The 24,201-nt window shown below is 39.0% G+C and overlaps 1 protein-coding gene across 4 annotated transcripts in view; it reads left to right on the top strand.

Moving 5' to 3' along the window:
- The window catches only part of Fndc3b (fibronectin type III domain containing 3B), a 337,533-nt gene that overhangs the window by 76,744 nt on the left and 236,588 nt on the right, over positions 1-24,201 (top strand). For all 4 annotated transcript variants that reach the window (XM_023717769.1, XM_023717770.1, XM_023717771.1 and 1 more), the window contains exon 3: positions 16,840-16,915. In XM_023717769.1, the coding sequence (XP_023573537.1) occupies positions 16,840-16,915 (76 nt within the window). The remainder of the gene's footprint in view (positions 1-16,839; positions 16,916-24,201) is intronic.

The following is a 24,201-nucleotide window of genomic DNA, read 5'->3' as shown; positions in this document are numbered from 1 at the left end:
TTTTTTTTCCATGTGCTTTAATTCTTATCTCTTTTCTCTAGAATATTAATTGTTACTGGGTGCTTTTAATGCCTCCTTTTCAGTAAGCACATTTCTTTTAATGTACACAGAAGACTTGTCTGTCAGGGTTACATGTTATCAAGTTTGCCTGGGGATATAGGAGGTTAAAGTTATTATCAGTCATGTCCAGTTCTCTTAACTTCACCTATTCTTGGTGATCAGCATTCAGTGTGTCATTTGCGTGTGAGGTCCCCCCCCCCTTTGTTTTTTGGTTTGTTCTTGAAAGCCCTTGTTTCCCTTAGAGAGAATTCATAGCCAGAATTTTTCCTGGAGTGTTCTGAATAGACCTTTCCAGAGGGTACATTAAGTGTATCAAAACTTTCCAAGTTTCACCATTGCAGTCTTTTACATCAAATGTGCCTTTCCTGTAATCCTGTGACCTTTTTTGTTCTGGGTGATAGGTTCTCAGTACCTTTTCCCTGATGGTTTCCTTCTTGTGCTCAGTAGTTTATGTCCTCTTATGGCACAGTCAGATTTTAAATATACTGATAGCCCCCGTGTCAGGGGAACCTTAGAAGAATTTTGTGTGTATAATAGGTCATTGCTACACTACAGAAATGCTAGTAGAAAGGCAGTTTTACACTCAAGTAGTGTAGAAAGGTGGATAAATAACTTGGGAAGATCACCCAGGAAAAAAGAGGATACAGTAACCAAATGAGAATGAGACTGGCAGCCATAATGGAGGTTGCAGTAGCACATTGCTACTGAGTAACACCCTATAACCAGCTTCTCTTCTGATAGAGTCCTGTTTATGGGTAGGGCTTAACCTGGAAAGGAGAAGAAGGCTGGGTAAATGTTGCTTTAGAAAAACCAAGCACGGGAAGACCCAGCCCTGGGTCACAATCTTGAGCAGCACGATGCATGAGAAATGTACAATTTTTGCAGATTGTGAAAGTTATCATTGCAAACTGACCCATTTTTCCTTCACCACTTAAACTTGCAGAGGCCCCTGGTGTCAAGATAGTAGCTTCACTTTTCAAGATTTGGGATAGGAATGGGAGAGAGGGTAAGATTTATTGCTGACTTAAGGCGTGACTGAAGAGTAGGTTTGTTCATTTTAATAAGCATTTATCAATTGTCTTATGTGCTACTGATGTATTAGGTGCTGGTGACACAAAGATGAATAAGAGCTGTTCTTGTCCTAAGGGAAGAAGCAGTTTAGTTGGGGAGTGAATTGTGATTTACTTTAAAAAAAAAAACCAAACAAAAAACCCTTTATTTACACGTATGTTGGCCACAGGAGAAGTGTGTAGATTGCAAAGTACAGTGGCATGGTGGGAGCACAGAGGGGTGGAACTCAGGAGGGTGGAACTTGCCAGCAGTTGGCAAGCAAACGGCAGCAGGGGAAAAGTATTTGTGGATGAAACTACAACAGTGATCGGCCTTAAATTGAAATTTAGAACCTTTCTTCATGATTTATATATCAGCTAAGCAGTTTCTTTTTCATTAAATGAGAAAGCTTTATAGGGCTTGTCTATCCAATGGAGAGCTAATGCTAAGGATATTTGAAGCAAGTCGTGTCTTCATAGTCTATGATCTTTTCCCCTGAAACTTTGCTATTCAGTGTCCTTGTTAGTAAGTCAGTTTGTCCTCTGATGTGCTGGACTGGTAGTTCACCAGGGCCCTTGATGTCTGTTTTTTAGATATAGTTACTCTAAAGAGGTGTAGATCACAAGCAGTCCTTAATCAGAGGCACTTTCCAGCTGCAGTGAGGCAGGCATCCCTATACTGAGGCTCTCCTTTTAACTGTAAAAATGTTTATCCAGCTCTGTGTTCTGACTCTTAAGGTTTTTTTGCATTGAATTTGCCAGTAATACTTACTACAGAGGTTCCCAAAAAGCATGGCCTATGCAGGATCTCAGTATTATAAAGAAAAATATCGGTGCCATGTTATCAGAGGGTGTTGTTAGGTGTGGCATCCACAATAATTAGGACCTATGACATATAATTATGACAGCACTGAGCCATCTGGGTTGAGAGATGCTTCCGAATTTAATTAGCCAAAGGCAATAATGATAAGATGTAAGATCTAGGCAGCATCCTTCAAATGATAGAAACGGAGCTGCCTTCAAAAAAAGAGGATTAAAGAAAAATATTGGGACAACACAGTTGCTCTGCAGAATAATGGCAATTTAGAATTCTGTAGTACTTGTAACATTATGATTGCTTTGAACTTTTTGCAATCTTCGATTCTTTTCATAAATTCAAGGAGAGGAGGGACTACATCCCTCTTGTCGTTTGTCCCTGGGCTCAGAGATAGCATTCACTAAATGTTTGACTGGATGTAGGATGAAAGAAATGAGCCCTTTTAATTCTTTTAAACCAAGGCTCGAAAACTGGCTACATGTTGCATTACAGTCTCTTTATTTTTCTTTTTCCTGTACAATAACTTTTTAGGTGCCAGTATAGTCATCTCTCTATATCCCTGGATTCCTTATCCTCACATTCAGCCGACTACTACAGATAAAAATTTTAGCAAAAATGGAAAGAGATTGTGTATGTGCTGAATATGGACAGACCTTTTCCCTTATTATTACTTTCCTGACCAATACAGAAAAGCAAACATTTACAAGTACTTACATTGTATTTGGTATTAGAAGTCATCTGGAGGTGACTTAAAGCATGCAGGAGGGTGCCTGAAGGCTATATGTTGTATCATGCTAGTTTTATAAAGGACTCGACCATCTTCAGGTTTGGGTATCCTTTGGCAGCAGGGATTGATTAACCTGTAACTGATCCCGCTTGGATACAGAGGGATGGTTGTTTAAAAATAGGAATATTGACATATAATTCTGGATTGTTTTTCTGTTTATTTGGAAAATTGAGAAGATTTGACCGTACTCATCTGGACTTCCCACTTGACAGTAACTGGCTAGCAAAAAAGTAACAGCTGCCTCTGTAACTGGGGACTTACTGTCCTTAGTCCATACTTTGTTTCAGTCATTCATTTTGCTCTGTGGCTGAGTGAGTTTGAAAACTGGAAACTGTTTATTTTCTAGCTTTGAAATTGCATCTTGTGCTCACGTGTATCATGTTTGAAATAAAGCAAAAATGATTTAGAATTTTTAAGTTATCTCCATTGTGTTCGTGCTAATGAAGCCCTTGGACTTTCTACTTGCTTGCTGACCTATAAATGCATTAGGATGGTCTCTGGTTAATACGGTTTTGTTAGACAGTCACACTTCTGACACGTCCAGATGCAAGATCTTTTCTCAGTGAACAGAGTTTGAGCCCCTGAGTGCCACCTTGGGTACTCACTTGCCAAAGAATAGGATGGGCCAAGAAATAATAGGCCCCTGGGCTCTCATGGCAGGGGCAGTGAGCACAGATGCGGGTGTGTTTCAAAGGCAGCAGTGCAGGCACTTTTCAAGAATTAAATTTTCCAGTATTTAATTCTTTGCTGGCATTATTTAGAGGAGGCTTTTTAAAAAAGTGTGTATGTTAGCTTTGGGTACAATTAAATATGATAGGTTTCCAACCTCTGATTTCTTTTCATTTGTTTAGAAAATATATATCCTTCATAATGAAAGTGGTATGATAGCTACTGGTATATCTCAGAATATAGTAAAATAACATATACAGTGGAAGAAAAAGTGATACTTCTGCATCCAGAATGAAAAGGATATATTAATACATAATTTGGTTATGGAGGATGACTCTGTGTTTTCTAATACTTGCTTTAAAGACCTGACTGTAGAATATGTATGACACTTCAAGCTTGGCAGTAGTGAGCATCCTACAAAATTTAGCACATTAATCTCCAGAATTCAAATGCAGACATTCATTCTTATCCTTTTTCTCTCTCTCCTGCATTTCCACATGCAAAAAGAGCTTGCCAAGAAACCAGTTGCTAACACGCCCTAATATTATATGTAGCTAATCAGGGGCTTAACTACTTTTGGATTATATTTGTTTCTTCATGTAAATTAACATTAAACAAAAGTAGCTTCTTTTTAGTCATTTTTTGAGGTCATTCTTAATATTTATTTATTCTTATTTATTTTTTTGCAGAACCAGGGAATTGAACTCAGGCCCTTATTCTACAAGCACTTATTCTACTGAGCCATCTCCTCAGCCCTTATTCTTAATATTTAAATAACTTAAGCTAGCATGGTGGGTAGTTACTAGAAGCCGAGTTCACGTACTACTTTATGTTTATGCCTGTACTGTACGGGCAGTGGTCCTTAGCCCTGGGCCTTTTTCCTTAGCAGAGGACCATCAGATCAGATCATCTGTTGAGAAGGAAGTGTGGTTTATGAGCAGCAGGTGTGTTCAGCATGATTATTAACCAGAACAGTTTGACCCTGCCTCACCCCAAGTTGCTCCATACTGCCCATTCTTTTTTCTTTGCAGTATAATTAGACAAGCCTTTGGTAACAATGGACAGTCTGCATTTAGCAAATTACACCCCTGAAGTCTTTTGCCTGGCAAACAATTGGGCATTTAGTGGAGACAGCAAAGAACCAAAGGGACGGTGGTCTTGTTTTGGGTGTAGGCTGACCTAGCGTATCTATGTTGTACTGACACAACTCTCTTTTCCATCACATCGAATATTTGGCTCAAAAGAACTGATTTCCATTTAACGTGAAAATAATATGAATGAGATCTTATGACAGCTTTACAATACAAATACTCTGTGATGAACTTGTACATACATGTAGGCTACAACTGTTACCTCTGATTCTGTACTCTCTTCATTTGACTACCCATTTCTTGTAGTTAGAGAAATTTGACTTTGAGCATGTTACTTTCTCGCTTGGAGGCTTCTTGGGTTGTCTTTTGCAGCGCTGAGTTCTCATCTAGTTTGTGTCTATCTTCAGGTCTTCTCAAGGGAAGCTCTAGCATAGTGTAGTAGGTAGTCAGTAAAAAATGGGAGAACTCTCATTGTGTTCTAGCCCTAGTGAAACCACTTTAAAAATGGGAAAACAGACTGTTACACTCTGGAGCAAGTTTCATTTCATGATGCCATTTGGTAGCTAAATTAGGGTAACACAGCTCACTCATCTTTTCGGATGTCACCGTTTTAACTTTTGTTTGGCATTGCTAGAATGGGCCTACTTAGGCACATTTGCACTCTCATCATCTTGGCAAAAGGCTGCAGAAAAGCATCCTTACAGAGGGAGTCTCTGTTTCTTTTTGAAAATGCATTGGATGGCTTTCCTCATGACAGGAAAAAAAAATCTCTTAACACAGAATACTGAAATAAATGGTAAAGGGATAATGTCTATTTTTTTTAAGGGTTGTGATAATAAGTCAGACATTAGATTTATATAAATATCCTCTTTGTGACTTATATCTGTTTCAAGGTCATCAGTCAAGTGTAAGGTTGGGTGATAAAGACACTATCTTTTTTATACCTGGGTGTTCATATCTAGTTTATTTTTCAGAGTCTCCCATTTCTTCATTTTTAAGTGGTTTACTGGGAGACCAGGAACTTAGCAGTGACTACCTCTGTACACATGTGACCTCCAGCACTCCTGGAACGCCAGGGAACCTCCATCAACAAGGCTTGAGTTCAGCATCTGACCACATGTGAGCTCCTCTTAGAAGGGGAATAGTGGCTTGTGTTTTAGATTTTTTTTTTTTTTTTCTAAAATCCCCAGAGAAAGTGTAGGGCAAACAATTCTGTGAGATTTCAGTATTTTGAAAAGGTAAAATATTAAGTTTTCATCACTGAAAGGATGCAAGGTATTTGATTAAATTTTTAGCCCTCAAACTTACAAAGTTACTTTGTAAGCTCAGTGATCATAAGCAGCTTTTGGTCTTGAGAGGTGGTGGATAGTAATTTAAATTGTTGAAAAATGATTTTCAGTTGATAGTTTTATTTCTTTGTTTCTTTTGCAGTAGAGAAGGAGTAGTAACTTTGAAGGCTTATGAGGTGCTAGGACTGGTGCTAAGCACTTATATACATCATTTCATTCAGTCTTGTACCCTATAAGGCAGCAATCATTTTTATAGTAAAATTTGAGGTGAGAAAGGTTAAGTACTTGCAGCTGGTAAATCACAGGGCTGGCATTGGAGTCTCCTTATGTCCTCTTTCCAAACATGGGTCCTACCTTCTGGCAAGGGGGAGCTGCTGGATTGGGTGTGTCTCCATCCCGAGTCTTACTGAGGTAAACAGTTGAGAGACACTAGGTGAGTTTTTCATTTACTGGGAAGTTTATAGAGGAGAGCTCCTGTTCATTGTCTTACGTGTTTGGCACATTAACTCCAGAGGTGGCAGAGATTCTGGCTCTCCTATTTGAGCACTAAGTGGTGTTGTGTGAAGACCTGGAGGATGCGTTCCTGTTTGAGGAGGAGTTGAAGTCAAGTCGTTCCAAGTCCAGCCCTGGTCTCTGGAAGGCTCCCTCTTTTTCCATAAGGAGTGTTTTTGTACCTGGGCTTAGCACTGGGGGAACAGTTCAAGGGTCAGTAGCTGTGAGAGATTGTGGTGATTGAAGAGGGTACTTAGATCCTTGGTGTCTCACTAGGGGAGTTAGGAGAGATCTTTTCAACCTATCATTTCTATTCAAAAATTACATCAGTTTAGAGGAAGTTTTTAAGCATTAAATCTAGAAACTTGTAAGAGTTGAACCTAGTAGGTGGTTTGTTTTTCATTGTTTTTATAATAATTTCTGTTAAGTAATGCCCCCCAAAACTAACCTTACTGTTCAAAAAGAAAGAAACTGTCTACTTCACAAGAGTCTCTTAAATCCCACACCTCTATTTTTTTCTGTTCTTCAAGGGAATCACAGTATTGTCACACAGTGTTTGTAATGTGAACTGCACTGCACCCATTTGCTAGTGAGTTCCTCATTTTCTTTGTTTTAGATTGATGAAGGGCTGCTTGGACTTTGACTTTCCTCAAGATGTTCATTATATGTTTCAAAATCATGTGTTCTGTTAAAAATCACTTACGCATAGCCTTGGAAAGAGAACTGGAGGCAAGGAGTTGCTTCAGGGTGCAGAATATTGTTTTGGAGGGCTTGGGAAATTTAAGAGTTAGTTCATTTACCACCAAAATGTATTTAGTCAGTGTATATAAACAAAAGAAGTCACAGTGTGCCTGGACATTATTTGTCCCAGATGGAGTTTAAACTTGGCTCATTGTACTGCACTGATGTCATGGTGCATACACTGGCCCCAAATTAGACGTGCATAGAATCTGTTAAGTGCTTCGATGTGCTGAGGGTGTGTGGGAGGAGGGGCGGGGCTGGCTGGAAAATCACCGTCACACTTTTCCTTCTTACTCTGCAGAGACAGTGTCCATCTTGGATGTGGACCTGGAGCAGAGTGAAGGAAGAATTGGAATGATCTGTTCATTTGTACAAGTTGGCCTGTGTGTGCTCAGGGATGTGATTCTTCCAGGACTGAGTAACAGTGTGCCTGGCTTTCTTATGGTTTCTCAACAAAGCTTGAGTGTTCAGATTTAGGAAGGAAAACCTGAAAGCTTTACCTTTTCTTTTTTTACATGTTTCTGAGGATCCAATTTAGGGCTTTGCAGACACTAGCTACACAAGTGCTAGGCGTTACATTTTTGAAGGGTGTTTTTTCAGTTCTGTTTGCCTTGAAATCTTTAACTCTGTATAATTTCTTTAAACTTTTATTTGTCTCAAGTATTCAGCTTTGTAAGTCTGTTTCTCTGGATTGCGTAGTGGATAACCTTTTATTTTTATTTATTTTTTTTCTGTTTTTTACAGAAGGGTCTACAGCGTGCTCAGGGTCTCACTGCTAGACTGGATTTGTAGTGATTATCCTGTTTATAACCTCCCAAGTGTTGGGATTACAGGCATGCACCACTAGGCCCAGTCTCAATTGGCTTCTCAGCATGCCCTGGGGGTGGGGCCAGCACTCTAGGCCCTGGGGTCAACCCCTGGCCCCTGTGCTTGCTTGCAGGTGGATAACCTTTTAAACTAATTGCTTAAGTATCTAAAAAGGCAAAGATGAATAGTTTTTGGAAGATCTGACTGAGTTTACTTTTTCTCTGTGCTTTGAGAGAGCACTTATTAGGGTTAGAAAACTACCTGGGGGAGGGTCTTCTCTTAGACTTCAGTTATTACTAGGAAGTTTCTACATTCTTTTGTGTTACAGCATTATTCTTTGTTGCTGGCTTTTTTTATGATAATTTTAATTAGAAGCATTTTCAAGTAATTCCAATCATTTTGTAGATGTAAGGAGCTTAGATTTCAGAACTTCCAGGAGTGGATTCCAAAGTGGCTTCTCTTCCTGAAATCCCTGGAAGCCAAACAGAGGCTAGAATATGGATAGACAGGGAGTTGACCCTGTAGGAGATTGAGAACGTGTCCTTCATAGAAGCAGGAACTCTAGATGGAAGTGAGAATTGATTTGCTTTAGCTTTTATTCAGAACATGGCAGAGATGGTACAATTTTTTCTTGAATCTCATTTTACTTGTCACTGGTGGGAAATTGGGGATATGATTAACTTTGAACCCTTGAAGACCAGTGGTACAATGATTCTCCTTGGACTTCTAACTATATTTGTACTATTTGGTCATCAAACCAGTGAAAACTATGGAAAGTGGTCAAATACAGACTACTCTGACTGCTTGTTGAGTTGCCTAGAGGTAAAGGAAAGGAGTCCTAGATTGGCTTTTGAATGCTTTGCAGTTATTTTTTTAGAGCAAAATTCAAAAAACTAATGAGAAAGAAATAAGAGCCAGAAAAAAATCTAGAAGGGAAAAGAAGCATAAGAGAGATGCAAACCACTTGTAATAGTAGTGGAAATGGGAACGGTGGAAGCATACTGAGATACCAGAATTAGAATGACAGGAAGTAGGAAAATATGAAGTAGCTGTGACTTGGTGACCACAGTTTTAGAAAGTCCAGTTTTGTAGAGGGCTGGGCAGAACTATAGATGAGCAAACTTTGAGATCTGAGTAGCCATAGTTAATGTTGGACCATGCATTATTTTTTAATAAAATATGTACTTGTCACTTACTTATTAATGTCTTTTTTTTTTTTTTTTTTTTTTTTTTTTTTTTTTTTTTTTTTTTTTGGTGGAGCCGGGGATTGAACTCAAGCCTTGCGCTTGCCAGGCAAGTTCTTATTCTACTGAACCATCTCCCCAGCCCCTCATTAATGTCTTTATTGGATTCTGCATGTCTAGTGTTTTGCCTCTCATTATGAGCCTCTTAATGCTACCAGCGTTATCTACTAATGCTGCCTTGTTTCTGCTCAGGGTAGAGTCCTGACCTTTAAGTAGGGCAAAAAGCCCCTTTGAGGTCATACCTTTGGTCTACAACTCCATGTACATATACGGAAATCCAAGTGTTGTTCAGCTTTTCATATCATTCAAACTTCCATGCATTGACTTGGTTGATTATTCTTTTGCTTTCCCATTTGGAGTCTCCCACTCCCCCTTTAAATATCACTCCCAGCTACATTATATCCTCGTTTTTAGATGGCTTCTTCCATGTCCATAGCACTTGATAGCAGGTAATGTTATGTCTTACTTTTCTTGTTGCTGAGACCAAGTACCAGAGAAAGGCTTCTTTCAGCTCACTGTTTGGACAGGTTTCGGCTCATAGCTGATTCCAAGGTAGGGTGGCATGGCAGAGGGACATCACAGAGGAGAAAGATTCCATGGTATGGCAAGCAAAATGAAGCAAGCAGCCAGTCTGCCTTCCCATTTGTCCCATCCAGGCTACCACCATTTTGGGTGGTGCCACCTAGAATACGCTAATTCCAACCAGTGGACTAATTTAGTACCACATACCCATAATCTCAGTATCACAAACCCTAGATCCAGCCAGCTCTGCGAAGCCCCACCCATGAGCACATGAGGCTTTGGGGGACACATCTAGGTACAAACCATAGCACATTGATTTACGTAGTTAATTATATTTTTCCATTATAGTATCCATATACAAAATGGGCAAAATTTTATTGTTCTTAACAGAATCATGCATACTTAAAACTGTAAAGTATTTTGTAACTACATTGTAATTACTCAGTAAATGTTGAATTGAACAACAAGCTTTCAGTAACTACATTGTGTTGATTTAAATAAGGGTCATATAAGCAGTGCAAAGCCAAGGCCCAGCTAGGTGATAATCTGTGCAAGTCGTAGAGAGGAGCCATATTTGTCTTTTCTCTCAAATCTTTCTAAAACTCAAGTTATGTTAATGTTCAAGTAATAGTCAATAATAGTCAATCAGAGTGTTAATTTTAAGCAATTAAGAAATTTATAGTGCTGGCAAGATAGCTCAGTGGACTAAGCACCTGCTTAGGCAAGTGCAAGGACCAGGGTTCGATCCCCAGCACTGTATACCACGCTGTTCCCACTCCTGTGTGCACTGAGCCAGCCACAGAGATCAGATGTGGTGGTACAAGCCTGTAATCGCAGCGCGAGGGAGGCTGAAAACAGGAGGATGACTATGAGTTTGAGCTGTGCAGTGAGACCCTGTACCAAATGCATTTTTTAAAAGTATAGTAATGCAAGAGAGGTAACTAGAATATTTAATGATAAAATGTGCTCTATCAAAGTGTGGGAACATTGTTCACAGGCACATTATTTCTTATGTCTTAGGGAGAGGGCTTTGTTACATGACCAGTATTGAAACAAATTGTAAATATAGTGGAATATTAGTATGTAGGCAGTTAAATATGTTTTCCCACTTGAAATTCCTGCATTAAGGTTGCTTGATTACATTCAATACAGCCTCTTGGTGGGATGTGACATTAATTAGCACATCAGTGGGGATCCTGTTGCTTTGTCTCAGCCAGTCAAAACTAAACAGGAGATAGCCTGATGTGTATGGTGTGGAGCATGCTAGATTTAGTGTGCAGGACAGGCACAGAGTGGGACTGGTTAGGGAGAGAGAGGCCTGAGCTGCTGATTTTCTGTCACTGTGTTCCAATCCAGATCAGGGGACACTGGTGTGTGGATGGGATTGAGGAGTGGAAAGGTGCTGAATGTCACCTGATCAGTATCTGTAATGAGGATTAGCCCTGAAATAGTGATGGCAGGAACTAAATTTTGTTCCCAGTGAATGTAACTCTTAGCTAAAGGAAGGGGAATTATATGTTTTGGTACTCAACTACTCTGAAAAATGTATTTAATACAGCAAAAATGATTTACATAGACATCGTGGTGCTCCAAGTGCACATGGGTGTTTGTTAGCTGTTGCTCTTAGCTGGGGAAAAACCATACTGAAGCTTGGAATTTTGGGCCATTATACTTTTTGGTCTTTTGTCTTAAAAGTCCTGTGGTTGAAATTTTAGATTCAGGTGTTAGTGACTCTCTTAAAAGAGGCTTTTAACTTAGTTTGGGGCATCTATATTACATTATGCTTTTTTTTCCATTTAAGTTAATGCTATATTTATATTCTTAGCACACAGCAGCTCTTTTTGTAATAGAATCTCCTTATTCAAGCCAGTGTGCAATTAGAGGAGAAATGTACAGCTTCTTACAAGCAGCCTTTGTATTTTCTTTACCACTGACTGTAAATGTTTTATTTTTATTTAAATCTCCCCACCCCCATGCCAGTTCCATTTGCCAGCCTGAGGAGGGAAGAAATGCGTGTTGTCCAAGGTTCTATTTGTAATGCCTAGAGCAGTGGTGGCAAACCTATGTTACCACTGAGAGCTTTAAAAGGTTCGTCATCACTGGCCTGGAAGAACACCTGACACATTCTGGGTTCTTGTTTATATTTCCTGAAATATGGCAGACATGCAGTATTTCCTCTGAGGCATTTATTTCATGAAATGTAGCTATTGAACTCTTATTTTTATTCACTATAGGTATAACATTGTGTGGCTTTGGTGTATAGAGGTGTCCCACTTGGTTCACATAACTTTTGTCTTCTTTTTTTTTTTTTTTTTGGTGGTACTGGGGATTGAACTCATAGCTTATTCTACTGAGCTATCTCCCTGGCCCTTTTCTTCCTAATCTTTCCAGTCTTTTGTTGTTATTGGTAATGGCAGACAATTGAGGAGAAGAACAGAGTTTATAATGCAATCTTTACAAAAATCTTCTTGTATTTTTCTTATGCTTACTACTGACCCACAAGAATTGGCATCTAGTGATTGTGAAATTAAAATGCTTAGTATCTTGGTTTATCTTAGGGTGCTGGGGTGGTGCATAAAAGGACTTATCATTATTATGATAATAAATTCTGAATAAATCCAGAATTCTGAATAATTCATAATAAATTTTTCTCAGTATAGAAGTTACAGTTCCTTGCTGCCTAACTACCACACACCTTGTGTGCACGCAGGAAGCTCTATTTCATGGAGTGAGTATGAATTTACAAGAGGAGAACTTGTCCTATGTCTCTGTGGCTATTCCTTTGACCCAGTTAACTTCATTCTTTCAAGATAACAAAGTTTTGAAGTGCTATGTCTGTATGGATATTTGACATCCTGTAACCGCTGCCCATTATGGTCAGGCAGGGCTGGGTTTTGATGATAGCTCAGGCACTTTGTAGTGACTTAGAATAAATTTCTTGTGTTCTTCAAGCCTCAGTTTTCCCATTTGTAAAAGCTGGATAATGGTACCTACCTGGCAGACTGTCTAAGTTCAATAGATTGTAACTATTTTTGCACTTGTTATATGGGGGAAAAGACTTGATAACATAGTCTATACCATGGCTACATTTATTTTTAAAATGTTGAAGTCTTCTGTCTAGGGAGACAACTTTTGAACTGTCCTTTGAGGAAATCAGTGTATTAAAATGTTTGGATTATTGGAAAGTGTCCTAAAACCCAGGAAAAAAACAAATAAGATCATGTATCTTATTGGTTTTGTTGACTACCAAAAAGGTTCACACACACAGCATGTGTGTCCCTGTACCTCGACCCAGTGTTGTTTAAGTCCTTCCAGGTCTTGTATGTCTTTTTCTTTCCTCCCAGCTTTGGAGTTAGGCTTTGGAAGGATGGGTGAGCACGGGGAGGCAGTCGGTACTTGCCTATCATCTTCCTACGTGTGTCTCTAATGTACACGCATGTATCTTCAAAAGAAAATGGGACACATTTTCTTTGTGTTACTACAAAGACCATGTTTGGTTATTGCCAACCCATTGCTTCCCTTTTCCTGATTTAGAGTAGAGAAGAGGTTCAGAAGACAACACTTATTTTTCAGTTTTGTGTTGTAGACTATGGCATATGGACCAGGGCCTCAAACATGTGTTTGCAAATCAGGTATTTGTGTCTCTGTGGGTGTGAGACCAGAGAATTAGAGAACTAGAAACAGGTAGTACTCTTTTTGATGGAAGTCAGAGGTGAGATTTTCACCGCAGTTTTAGGCTGTGGGTTTACATTAGTTATGGAATGCTTGTGTGGCATGTATGAGGCCATGGATGGGATTCCCAGCACCACATAAATAAATGAATGAAGCTGTTGGGTGTTCCTGCATAGAACCTTACATACATGGAACTCTTGTAATTTTTGGGTTGTACCGTGTTTTTCCTCTTTGAAAAATAAAAAATATTAGCTCCAATGGAGAAGTTAGCAAAAGACAAGCTGCACAAGGTGTGGCAAGTTGTCTTTACTATCTGGGTTGAATTTTTAAAAATGCTACACATGCACTAGTTTACTTTGGCTCACTCTGTGTTACTTGTCCAGCTGAAGCATTTTGATGGACATTGAGAGGTTTACTTGCATGGCTGGTAGTTTTTTAACTTAAGACTTAAATTAGGAATTTTTCTCTAGGAGTAATCTTAGATATCGTTTCTTTTTTTCTTTTAGATATTGTTTCTTCTGGCTAATCAGCCAGCCATGTTTAAATTGCAAACCTAGCTTCTGCTTTTCTTGTCTAATGAATGTAAACAGTTAAATTTAGATTTACACTGGTAAGGAAAGGTGTGCCGCATCGCTTCAGTCTGCTCACAGGTAAAGCGCTCTCAGGATGCTGGGTTTAGCCTATTTCGTCAATTGTATTAATTGTCTAGTTTCATTGTTTCTTTGTGGACCTTGGAAAAATGGTCACTTATTTTTCATTGAATCTTGATAAATTGCGTTTATTTTGGGCTTTTGTTTCATGTAGCGTTAGTGGATTTGAAATGGATCTGATGCAGCAGTGGTAGCCTGAAATATGCACTCTTGCTTTTGATTTTTCTATGTAAAAAACCCAAAACTTTCAATGATTAAAGGTCAGTCTTTGTTTTGATTTTTTCGCTCCTCTTTTCTGAGAAGAATGCTGACTTGGGAAAGGCAGGAAATGGTCAGTGAGAGGACAAAAAGATGATGAGGCGTGGACAGCTATGTCATGTTTAATATATTGTATTTAAGAAAACTTAAAGCAGTTACAACTGCTTAGCTGCTGAAGAGAAGAGAGGGGAGGAGGAAGAGAAAGGGAGAAGAAGAGGGAGAGGAAGAGAGGAAGTGAATGTGTGATCACGTGTGATGCAAAGGTTAGGTGTCTCAGTCAGCCTGGGCGTGATTCCTGCTCCTCTAGGTAGGGTCCTGTGAGGCCTTGTGTGGATTTACTCAGGTCCCTGTCAGCACAGGCCATTGGGCTGCTGTGTCAGAATTGTATTTTTATCTCTGCAGTTGACAGTGAAAGCAGTAAGGTGATCACCCTTCTTCAGTATAATGCAGTGCTTTCTTTAAAACATCTCTGTGGAAAGATGAATACGGATTGTTCAAATAGTGACTTTTGCTCTAAGAAAAATTGGTTTTAGGACATAGGAGATTTGCTGGTTTCTGAGGTAATTTGGTAGATTATAATCTGCCTGAGTTGCCATAGAAACTAAGTAGCAAAAAATTACAGGAACTAAACATTTGAAGGGAGATATTTTCATAGGTTGCTTCAAAGCTCTTCACCTATCATCCTCCTGAGGAAGGGGTGTGGAAGTCCAGACTGCCCCAGCTGGATGCCTCTGGCAGTGCTTTGAATGGTGGCCTGGTGGCAGTAACTGAAGGAACTCTTAAGAGGCACTTGTCCTGCAGTGTGGTGTGAAGATAATGTGGCATATGCAGCAGACCCCAGGTCAGCAATCTTTTTTCTTGCCTGGGACTTTCCATAATGCTGGTGAGAGGTATTTTCAGCACCAGTATTCAGGGCACATTATCTGGCAGTTAAGAATGTGGTAGAAGAGAGTATATGAATTCATGAATGTCAAAGAAAATCTGGGACATAGAATTTTTTCCCCCAGCTAATTAAGTCCACAGGCATATATTATCAGCTTATCTAGAGGTTTAGATGCAAAGCAGATGGTTTTGGCTCTATTACCATGATGCTAGAGTTTGACTAATGATTTGTAGAAGGACAGGTATGCTCTATATTTCTGTAAAAATAAAGCTAACTCAGATGATTTTCATGTTAAAGGAATGGCTCCAAAAGTTCAGTCTCAAGAAAGCAATTGAAATGTTTTATCACTTTAGAGATCTGAAGGGATTTCCTTTCGAGATCTTAAAATGGCATAGTGTGTTTACATTGGTGAGAATTTGAATACTGAAGGCTGAAGGATTATTGACATAGTTACTGTACAGGAAAAATAAATTGCCTTGAAATAACTTATCATTCAAAATAAATAGGAAGGACCAGGGATGAAGCTTGAACTGTTCTTTTCCAGTTAATTTATTTCCGAATTTTAAAGATTTTACTATCTTGGCAGTATCTCCTATGACAAAATATTAGTACATAGATGTTAAAGTTTAATTTTGAAGATGAAATTACTTGGATATTAATAAATACTTTTACAAAACAGAGTATAGCATATGTAGTGAAGTTGACTTTCAAGGTACATTTAATGAAGGCTTCACTTCTGAGTTAAAATAATTGTGTTTTCCCTATGCTTTATGACTTTCACTCATTCAGTTAAAAATAGCTCTGATTCAGTGCCAGGTATGGGACTAGACAGTCAGATTGTATCTGTGTGTTACCTAATTAAAGAAGGGAAGACAGGGACTAAAGTAATTGCTTAGTTAATTAATTGCAATTGTAAATTTTAGGAAGCCCTGGTAAAGTGGAGGTTTTTGTTTGCTTTTATTTTAGAACATCTAGTGGGGATTTCAGCTGACTTGGGAGTCAAACGTGTCACTTCTTAAACTGAGAAGGATGAGCAGACCTTGGCTGGTCAGGGAGGGAGTAGAGCTGGTGGGAGGGACTGGTGTGCTTTGTGGCCCGGGGAGGCAACAGTAAGGCTATTGGAAGAGCTTGTAAACCAGCACTGAAGTTCTGTCAATTTCTAAAATAGATACTGCTTATTTGAATAGGGTTAACCTTGGACCTGATCATCTCTAAGTACAGTTTTTAAGTTTGGCTCATGCCTTTTAATTTGTGTCTAGATATAATTTAAGGTATAAATTAGTGATTTCCCCTTTTATTAGAACAGAGAATATCTTTTCCTAAAGAAAAGATTTTTCTTTTTTTTTGTATTGTAGGAAGAGTCTACAGGGTGTTCAGGGTTACACTGTAGTGATCTGCCTATTTACAGCCTCCCAAGAGCTGGGATTACAGGTGCACTTGTGCGCCACCATGCCCAGTCTCAATTGCCATCTCAGTGTGTCCCAGGGGCAGGTCCAGCATGAACCCCTGTCCACCCCCCACTCTGTGCCTGCAAGTGCTTTAATCTGCTGAGCTAAAGAAAATATTTCTTAAACTTGAATTTTCTAAGTTGTATAGGTAACACAGGAAAATGCACTTGTCTAAATGAAAATGCATGTGTCTCTATCTTTCCAAATTTGAACCAGGTTAATGATTTATACCTAAGTTTTATGACTGTACTATTTTTTGTGACCTATTTCTTGACTAGTACATACATTTAGATAATTAAACTTGAAGAAAATTCCTAGATGTTTTCATATTAAATTGAAATTAATGTGTTATTTTGGCAGGTTATTCTTGTTCAAGTTAATCCAGGTGAGACTTTTACAATAAGGGCGGAGGATGGAACACTTCAGTGCATTCAAGGTAAGAAAGTTTTTTGTAAACATTCTAATCAAAGGATTTATTCTTTGTTATTGTAAAGATGTAAGATCTTTTTTCCTGTGTCTGCATATGATTCTAGAAATAAAATACATTCTGCTCCTTCCTCAATCAGATATATATTGCTGTCCAAATGATGCTTTTGGTAGTAAAATTAAATTGGGCACTCCAAAATTTAGTGGTTTAAAACAAAATTGAATATTTCAGTTTCTGCAGATCAGGGAATAGGCATGATTTAGCCTGGTCTTAGGGCTTTGGACATACTAAAAAGCTGAAGTGCAGATGTGGGCCAGGACTGCTGTTGTCTAAAGGTCTGACTCCATCCAGGTGCTCTCAGGTTGTTTTTGGCCACATGTAGTTTTCAAGGGGCTATCTGTAGATTTCCTTCAGTTCTGTGTTAAACCTGTGGCATGGCAGCTGGCTTTGCCACAGAGCAAGTATCCAGAAGTCAAGAGGGAGTTAGTAGGTTCAGCCCACAGTCAAAAAAGGCAGCTAGGTAAGAGTCTGAATCCCAAGAGGCCATTGATTGGGTGCCGTGTTAGAAAGCTGCCCATTGAAGCCTGACCTTTAGCCCCCAATGATGTTTATGTTCTTTCTACATCTAACATGTCCCTTCCAGTATCTCCCAAGGTCCACAGCATCACCTGAGTCCTAGATCTTGTCATTTAACTTAGCTGCAGGCATAGTGGAGGCTTCCTACTTGTAGTTCTTAAAAAGTATAGCACCTAAGGAGGGGATTTATTGATTTCTAGTTTGTATGCTACTGGTAACTTCTTCACAGTTCATTTTGGTAAGAAATGGCTTAGGTTTAATTGCATGGGAATTCTATGTAGGAAGTTCGATTTAGCTCTGTCACTGTTCAATAAATAGTACTATATTGGAAGGTATGGTTCGTGATGGCTCTTTTGATAGTGAATACTGATTGCAGTCATGAGACAAAGGATAAATTGGCATGTAGCTGAGAGATGTGTGTTGTGTTTGCTTAGTGATGGGAATTGGATCAGAGGATTTATTTATAATACTTGGACTTGTTTATTAACACTCAAGTGTATGAGAGAAAATATCCATCAGTTTTAGTTTCTTTAATGAGCTCCATAGAAACAGTTGGTTTTAGGGCCTGGGAGATAGCTTAGTAGAATAAGCCCTTCCCTGGCAAGCTCAAAAGGCCTGAGTTCAATCCCTGCTTCTGGGGGAAAAAAAAAAAAAAGAAAGAAAAAAAGAAAAAAAAAAGAAAGAAGTTGATTTTTCTGTTACGTTGATTAATTCAACAGAGCACATTGCTTTGTAGTTTCATTTTTTTTTTTTTAACTTTAAAAGAACAGAAATTTAGAACTCTTGGGGGAGAGGATTAAGTACATTTTTAAGGATTAAAGCTTAATGAGTTTTAATTGGTATTAATCTGAAATAATTTAAACATTTTATTAAGGCATTTCACTGGCTCCTTTCCACTGACCATTGTGCCCCTGAAGTTGGTCTTTACCATTTTAAATCAGTTAGAAACAAACCTTAGTCTTTGCTGAGGAAAAAATATGATGAAACATCAGGTCAAGGAAGAGTGGAAATAAATATTTTGACCAACTCCACAGAATGAATATAATCGTTATGCACTACGAAGAAGTACACGAATTTATACTGCATGTACTAATCAACGTAAAAATTTTTAAAATATGAGATATAGAATCTGCTTCCTACTCATCACATTATAGTATATGGGTATTGCCAATTAAAACTGGGGCATTTACTTTGCATCTCTTTTTTAAAAATCACACTATAAAAACTAGATGAAAAATTACATATAGAGAATAAAGCGGAGGTTTCCTGTTCAGTAAGAAAGCATTGGAATCTCTGGCAATTACAGTTTTGGAATCCCGTGACTTGCTGGGTAGACATGGACTCTTTACAGCTGAGTGTGTGCAATAGAATCTATACAAACAAATTGTTGTAAAAACAAACAAATGAAACTGCAAAGCAATGTGCTTTGTTGCATTAATCAGTGCAACAGAAAAACCAACTGTTTCTTTTTTCTTTTCTTTTCTTTTTTTGCAGAACCAGGGATTGAACTCAGGCCTTTGAGCTTGCCAGGGAAGTGCTTATTCTACTGAGCTATTTGGCAATTTGTATTCACTCTTTGGCAAACTCCTCATAGTCCCCCTCCCCCTTTTATGGCAATCAAACTGAGGTGCTGTGCTGCCCTAGCACTTTTATAGTTCACTTTTAATGAGTAATTGTTTAAATGGAGTTATCCTCTCTCTCACTTTTGGTTTGAGTCCTGTAGCTGGTGCACTCCACAGGTAATGCTCCAAGTATATGACTTTATTCACAATGGAAACTTTGTTTTTGTTCATGATGATCCTTGGAGATGAGTGACACTAACACATCTCTAGTGATTTCAAAAATGATTTTAAATAAGACTGAGTTGTGAGTCTCATTTATCTTTGGTGCCCCTGCCCCACCCCCCTCTTGCTATTTGTTGACTTGTGAAGATCCAGACACTAAAGTTGTCTTCATTTGGGGTATGGTGGTACCTGGCCCAGTGAAGTGAAATGTGTAGGATAGAATGACAATAAACTAGGACCCAAGTGCTGTGCTGGGACTCCAGCAGCACAGGGCAATAGGATGAATTTCATAAACTGGAAGGAAAGTGGTCAGGCAAACTAAAATCCAGATCTAGGCCCATTGTATGCCACTCATCACTAACAAGCAGTCCCTAAGGCACAAAACAAAAAAGCCTCCATTTGCATTCCGATAAGAACTAGTAAGTGTTTCACATCAGCTGGGTAGGGCACACCAATGTAGGATGTGGGCATAGGCATATATGTGTAAATTCCAACACACACTATTATGCCATCCTAACTCTTACTGTGACTTCATTTCTGTCATTGCATTCATTCTACTCTTAGGCTGTACTATGCATTTTCTCATTTAGTGAGCATGATAGGGACTCTTTTTTTTTTTCAGAGTCTTTTTTTTTTTCCCCATGATTTTATTGAGAGACAAATAGCAGTGGGACAGTTTCAAATCAAATTGGTAGGACAGTTTCAATAATTACCACATTGCATACTCTCTTCCTAGTGGTTATTTGCTGTACAAGATGCAGACATGATATCCTATTTATAAACACTATTAGAACAAATCCCTCTATTCTTTAAGAGAATGTAACTAAGTATCTATCCTAACCATTTTGAATACACAGATACAAAATGGACATTCATCTGTATCCCCTTTCTTGTTTAGTTCCGTCATTTGAATATTATAGGTGTGTTAACTCAGCAAAATATTCTAAAAGAGTCCAGTAGTCCATAATAGTATTTATTGGATCTTCCTCTTGACTGGCAGTGTCAGAAATTGTTGACCTGAGTCTCCTACAGCTCAACATAACACCATGGCTTTATTTCTTATACTTCGTTTTTATACTTTTCTGGGGGATGGTTAAGACCAAGATAAAGCAAGACCTATGCAACAAGAGTTGTAGCTTTTGGATCTGATAAGGTCAGTCAAATCCCCCCAGGAATTTTTCCTGAGATCCTGTATCTCAGATTGTAGATCCTTTGTCAGTGTCAGCCATGTTGATGAGTCACAGCCATTGCTTGGCCAATGTGCTCTCTGTGAAAGCCTGAGAGAATGTTTTCTCTCCATGTGACTCTCCTTAGGCACACTCTACATCATTGATCACTTTCCTCTTTGGCCCCGTAATCTCCTTGATCAGAAAATTTGGGACACTACTGAGTTACATGACGTTACAGTACAAGTTCTCATATGTCCTGAGTCTTAAATGACCTTGGAAGGCTAGGGCCAAAATGTTGGCTTTCCTTGCAGCCCTCCTTTTTCTCTAATTTTCGTCTGCAAACTTAGGTTGTTAACCCTCCAGAAGAGAAACTTATTGTTATTACCATACAACCTAGGCTGTTAAGCTTAACCTCACTACCTGTCTGAATATCAAACGTCTTAAGTATAACATGGAACAGGTATTTTTCATCCAGTATTGATATGTTGAACTTTAAGTCCCTACAGAATATGATGAAAAAACATTTAAAAAATTAAAATATATTTTAAAAATAGGCATAAAGAATTATATAATTCTTATGTTTACACATAAGTTCAGAAATCTAACCATAAACAACCTTGTAGCAGGACAGTCCTGCAACATTCCTTTTCCTGTCTCCTGCCTTCATTCACCACCCACTTCTTTTTGAACAATCATCTACCGGAGAGACAGCACAGCAGCAACTGGCATGTCATGACAAGCAGCTCGTATTCAGAAGACCAGAATGACAGGCACTCCAAGCATGAACCTACTATTATAAATTGCCATCTTCAGTGCAGTTGCTTAGTTCACAGGTATCTGTATATATAGTTAGGGTGAGAATCATTCCAGTTAACTGCTAGATTCAAAAATCTTCTGAAGATCCTCAGGATCATTGCCTCCCCATCTTCTGCATATAACTGTATGGCTTACCACTGTCATGTTTCCTAGCTCTTCTCTTTGCTTTCTTTTCACTGTCTAGTCCTCAAGTTCTTGCTTTCCTTTTAGTTGTATTATGCCTTTCTATTTGTATATGATAGGGACTCTTAAGGAGGCTGAGGCCTCTGGAGATTAATTCACACTCGAAGATCACATAGCCAGAAAGAGGTAGGCAAAGCCATTTTTATCCCTGGGATGTCTTTCAGTAGAGATTAAACTGTTCATTGCCTTGCTCTGTGGCTTTTCCTCCAGAAGGGTTCCATTTTCCACAGGCATGTACAAGAACAAGGTGAGTTCCTGTTCATTAGCACTGGGATAGTGGGCAGGAAGCTGGGATGAGACAGGTATGGTTTGCAGAACAGAAGTGGGTGGTGGAGACTAGGTCTTGGGAGGAAGATAGGTGCCGTGTTGAAAACTAACATGTCAGTAACTTAACTTAGGGTTGGGCTAGCAGACCATCTGGTGCAGAGAGAATTGTTTCAGAATTCATTACTTTTGCCGTGTTAAGATTGGCCTCAGACTGGGGTGGGTTCAGTTTCCAAGTGGGGCTTCCAGCTCCAGCCTCTGGCAGAGGACTGGTGCATGGGAGAGGGCTGGTACAGTGGGACACAGCCTTTCTTATTGCTTTCTGAGAACCTACTGGGAAAGAAAAAGAAATTGAGGTATCTAATAGTACAGACTTCTGAGAGAAGTATTTGCATTTTAGCAGGGATTAAAGATAATAAAGCTTATGGGGAGATTTTTGTTTCATTTTAATTGGGGTGAAAGGTTATTGGTGGTGGTGGCCTTCCTGGACATTTTGAATTCATACCCATTGCTCATGCTATGGTTGAAACTGTTAGCTTAATAACTTTGCTACTAGGTTTCCTAGCGGGGCGCCTAGCGAGACAGAGTGGAATTGGTATCAGGGCTTTGAAATGACACCAAATGAGGCTTACCCCTTTGCTTGCCATGTGATTTGTTGGCCTAATAATTTTCTGAAAGCACTAGGACATCACTAGAAAGACCCCCAAGAACTCACTGTAGTGTTATTAAAAGTCAGTTTGAAAGTGGAAAATATTAATATTGAAGAGTGTGGTTACTCTGGGAGAAAATGGGATTTCGTTTTCATGGGCATGTCCTTGGTGATAATGAAGGAAGAAAAACACAGGAAACATACAATATGCTGTGACAGCAGATCATTTCTAATGGAATATTTCTCAATATTTTCCAAGAAACATGAATCATAGGTCTTAAAGGGGCAACAAAGGGCACAACTCATTTTCACTGGAGGCTGGACTTATACCTCTTGCATCCCAGACAAAAGATTATTCATTTCTTGGCCAGATGAAATTATATAAAGAGCTAATTGTTAAAAAGAAGCATCCTAGCAATCAATTTGAATCCTTTTGCTTGAAGTCAGGGATTAATAGAGGGCAGCTGTGGGTCTCATTCTTTCATGTCCATGTCTGGGCTGAGGTGCTGGCAGTAGAGCCTTCCTTCCTGTCCACACATGCTATCTTTTTTATCTGGGCTATTTCTCTGCTCCCTACAGAGTCCCAGCCAACACAAATACCCTACTTCCTGGAAGGCTGTAGGTCTGCCTCTTCCAAGAGTCCTCCTGGACTGCTGCAGTCCATCCTGACTTTTCTGAATTTGGAAGAGCAGGTGGATGCAACACTGCACTGTCTAGACACATGGAAACTCTAGCCCTTGAATCAGACTCTGAAGTCACTGTTACCGGAAACAGAACATCCTCTGCTTTGCTCCCCAGGGGTACACACAGATCATTGCCAGTTGGACTCCTGACTGTCCTTGGTATCATATCAGGCATGATGAGTTTTCTTCTAAATTTTACACATTCTAGTGGGAGCTAAAAATGTTCAGTGATTCATGTTTAGTTAGTGGTGTCTGTATTCTATATAGAACTTTCAAATCAGATTGTTAATTGAAACCAATCATTTTGTTTTATGGGAAACAATCAAGTCCTCACGAACTTTCATGAGAATCCTATATTAGTACTGCAGTTTTACAACTGTTATACGTAAATTTTGAGTCAGCAGAAAGTAAGTGAACGTCATGGTGACATAAGAAAATTTTAAAAAATTGATGCTTTAAAACCATAATTATCTTGATAATCATAAAATCTAAAGATAGTTAATTTTTTTTACACTTCATGGAAATTTCCATGAGTTTTTAAATTCATTTTAATGAGAAAAAAGATAAAATAGTGATGAAGCAGTTTCAAAACAGGTTAATATTTGATTACAATAATTAATACATTGCATATTGTTGTCTTTGTAGTATTTCAGAGGACAAGATGCAATTGTTTTTTGTATTTTAGGGAAGGGTCTACAGGGGGTGTACAGGGTCTTACTACTAGATTGGACTAATAGTGATTCTCCTATTTACAGTCTCCAAAGTGCTGGGATTACAGGTGCGTGCCACCACAACCAGTCTCAGCTGCCCTCTCAACACACCCTGGGGGGGCGACTGGCATGCAGGCGCCCCAGGATTGAACTCCAGCCCCTGTGCCTGCTTGCAGGTGCTTTACTCCGCTGAGCTATTTGGCTGGTCCAAGATGCAATTGTTAATCATTTTTCTCCAGAATATTGTAGCTATCTTTTACAACTATGATTTACTCTGCTAAATTGTGGTTCCCTAAATGTTAGCAGAGTGTGTGGCTGGGGAAACTACTTGAGCATTGAAGCGGTTTGAATGTGTGCAACTTTTTTCTACTCTCTCTTGTTCTCCTTAAGCCCTCTTCAGCTCTCTGTCTCATTCTCCCCCTGCTCCCTGCGAGTGTGGGAACTGTATCATTGATGAACAC

Source organism: Octodon degus, unplaced genomic scaffold (genome assembly GCF_000260255.1).
Source record: "Octodon degus isolate 3935 unplaced genomic scaffold, OctDeg1.0 scaffold00055, whole genome shotgun sequence".
NCBI lineage: Eukaryota > Metazoa > Chordata > Mammalia > Rodentia > Octodontidae > Octodon > Octodon degus.
The sequence above is the reverse complement of the archived record's forward strand: the minus strand, read 5'-3'. Positions and strand labels throughout refer to the sequence as shown.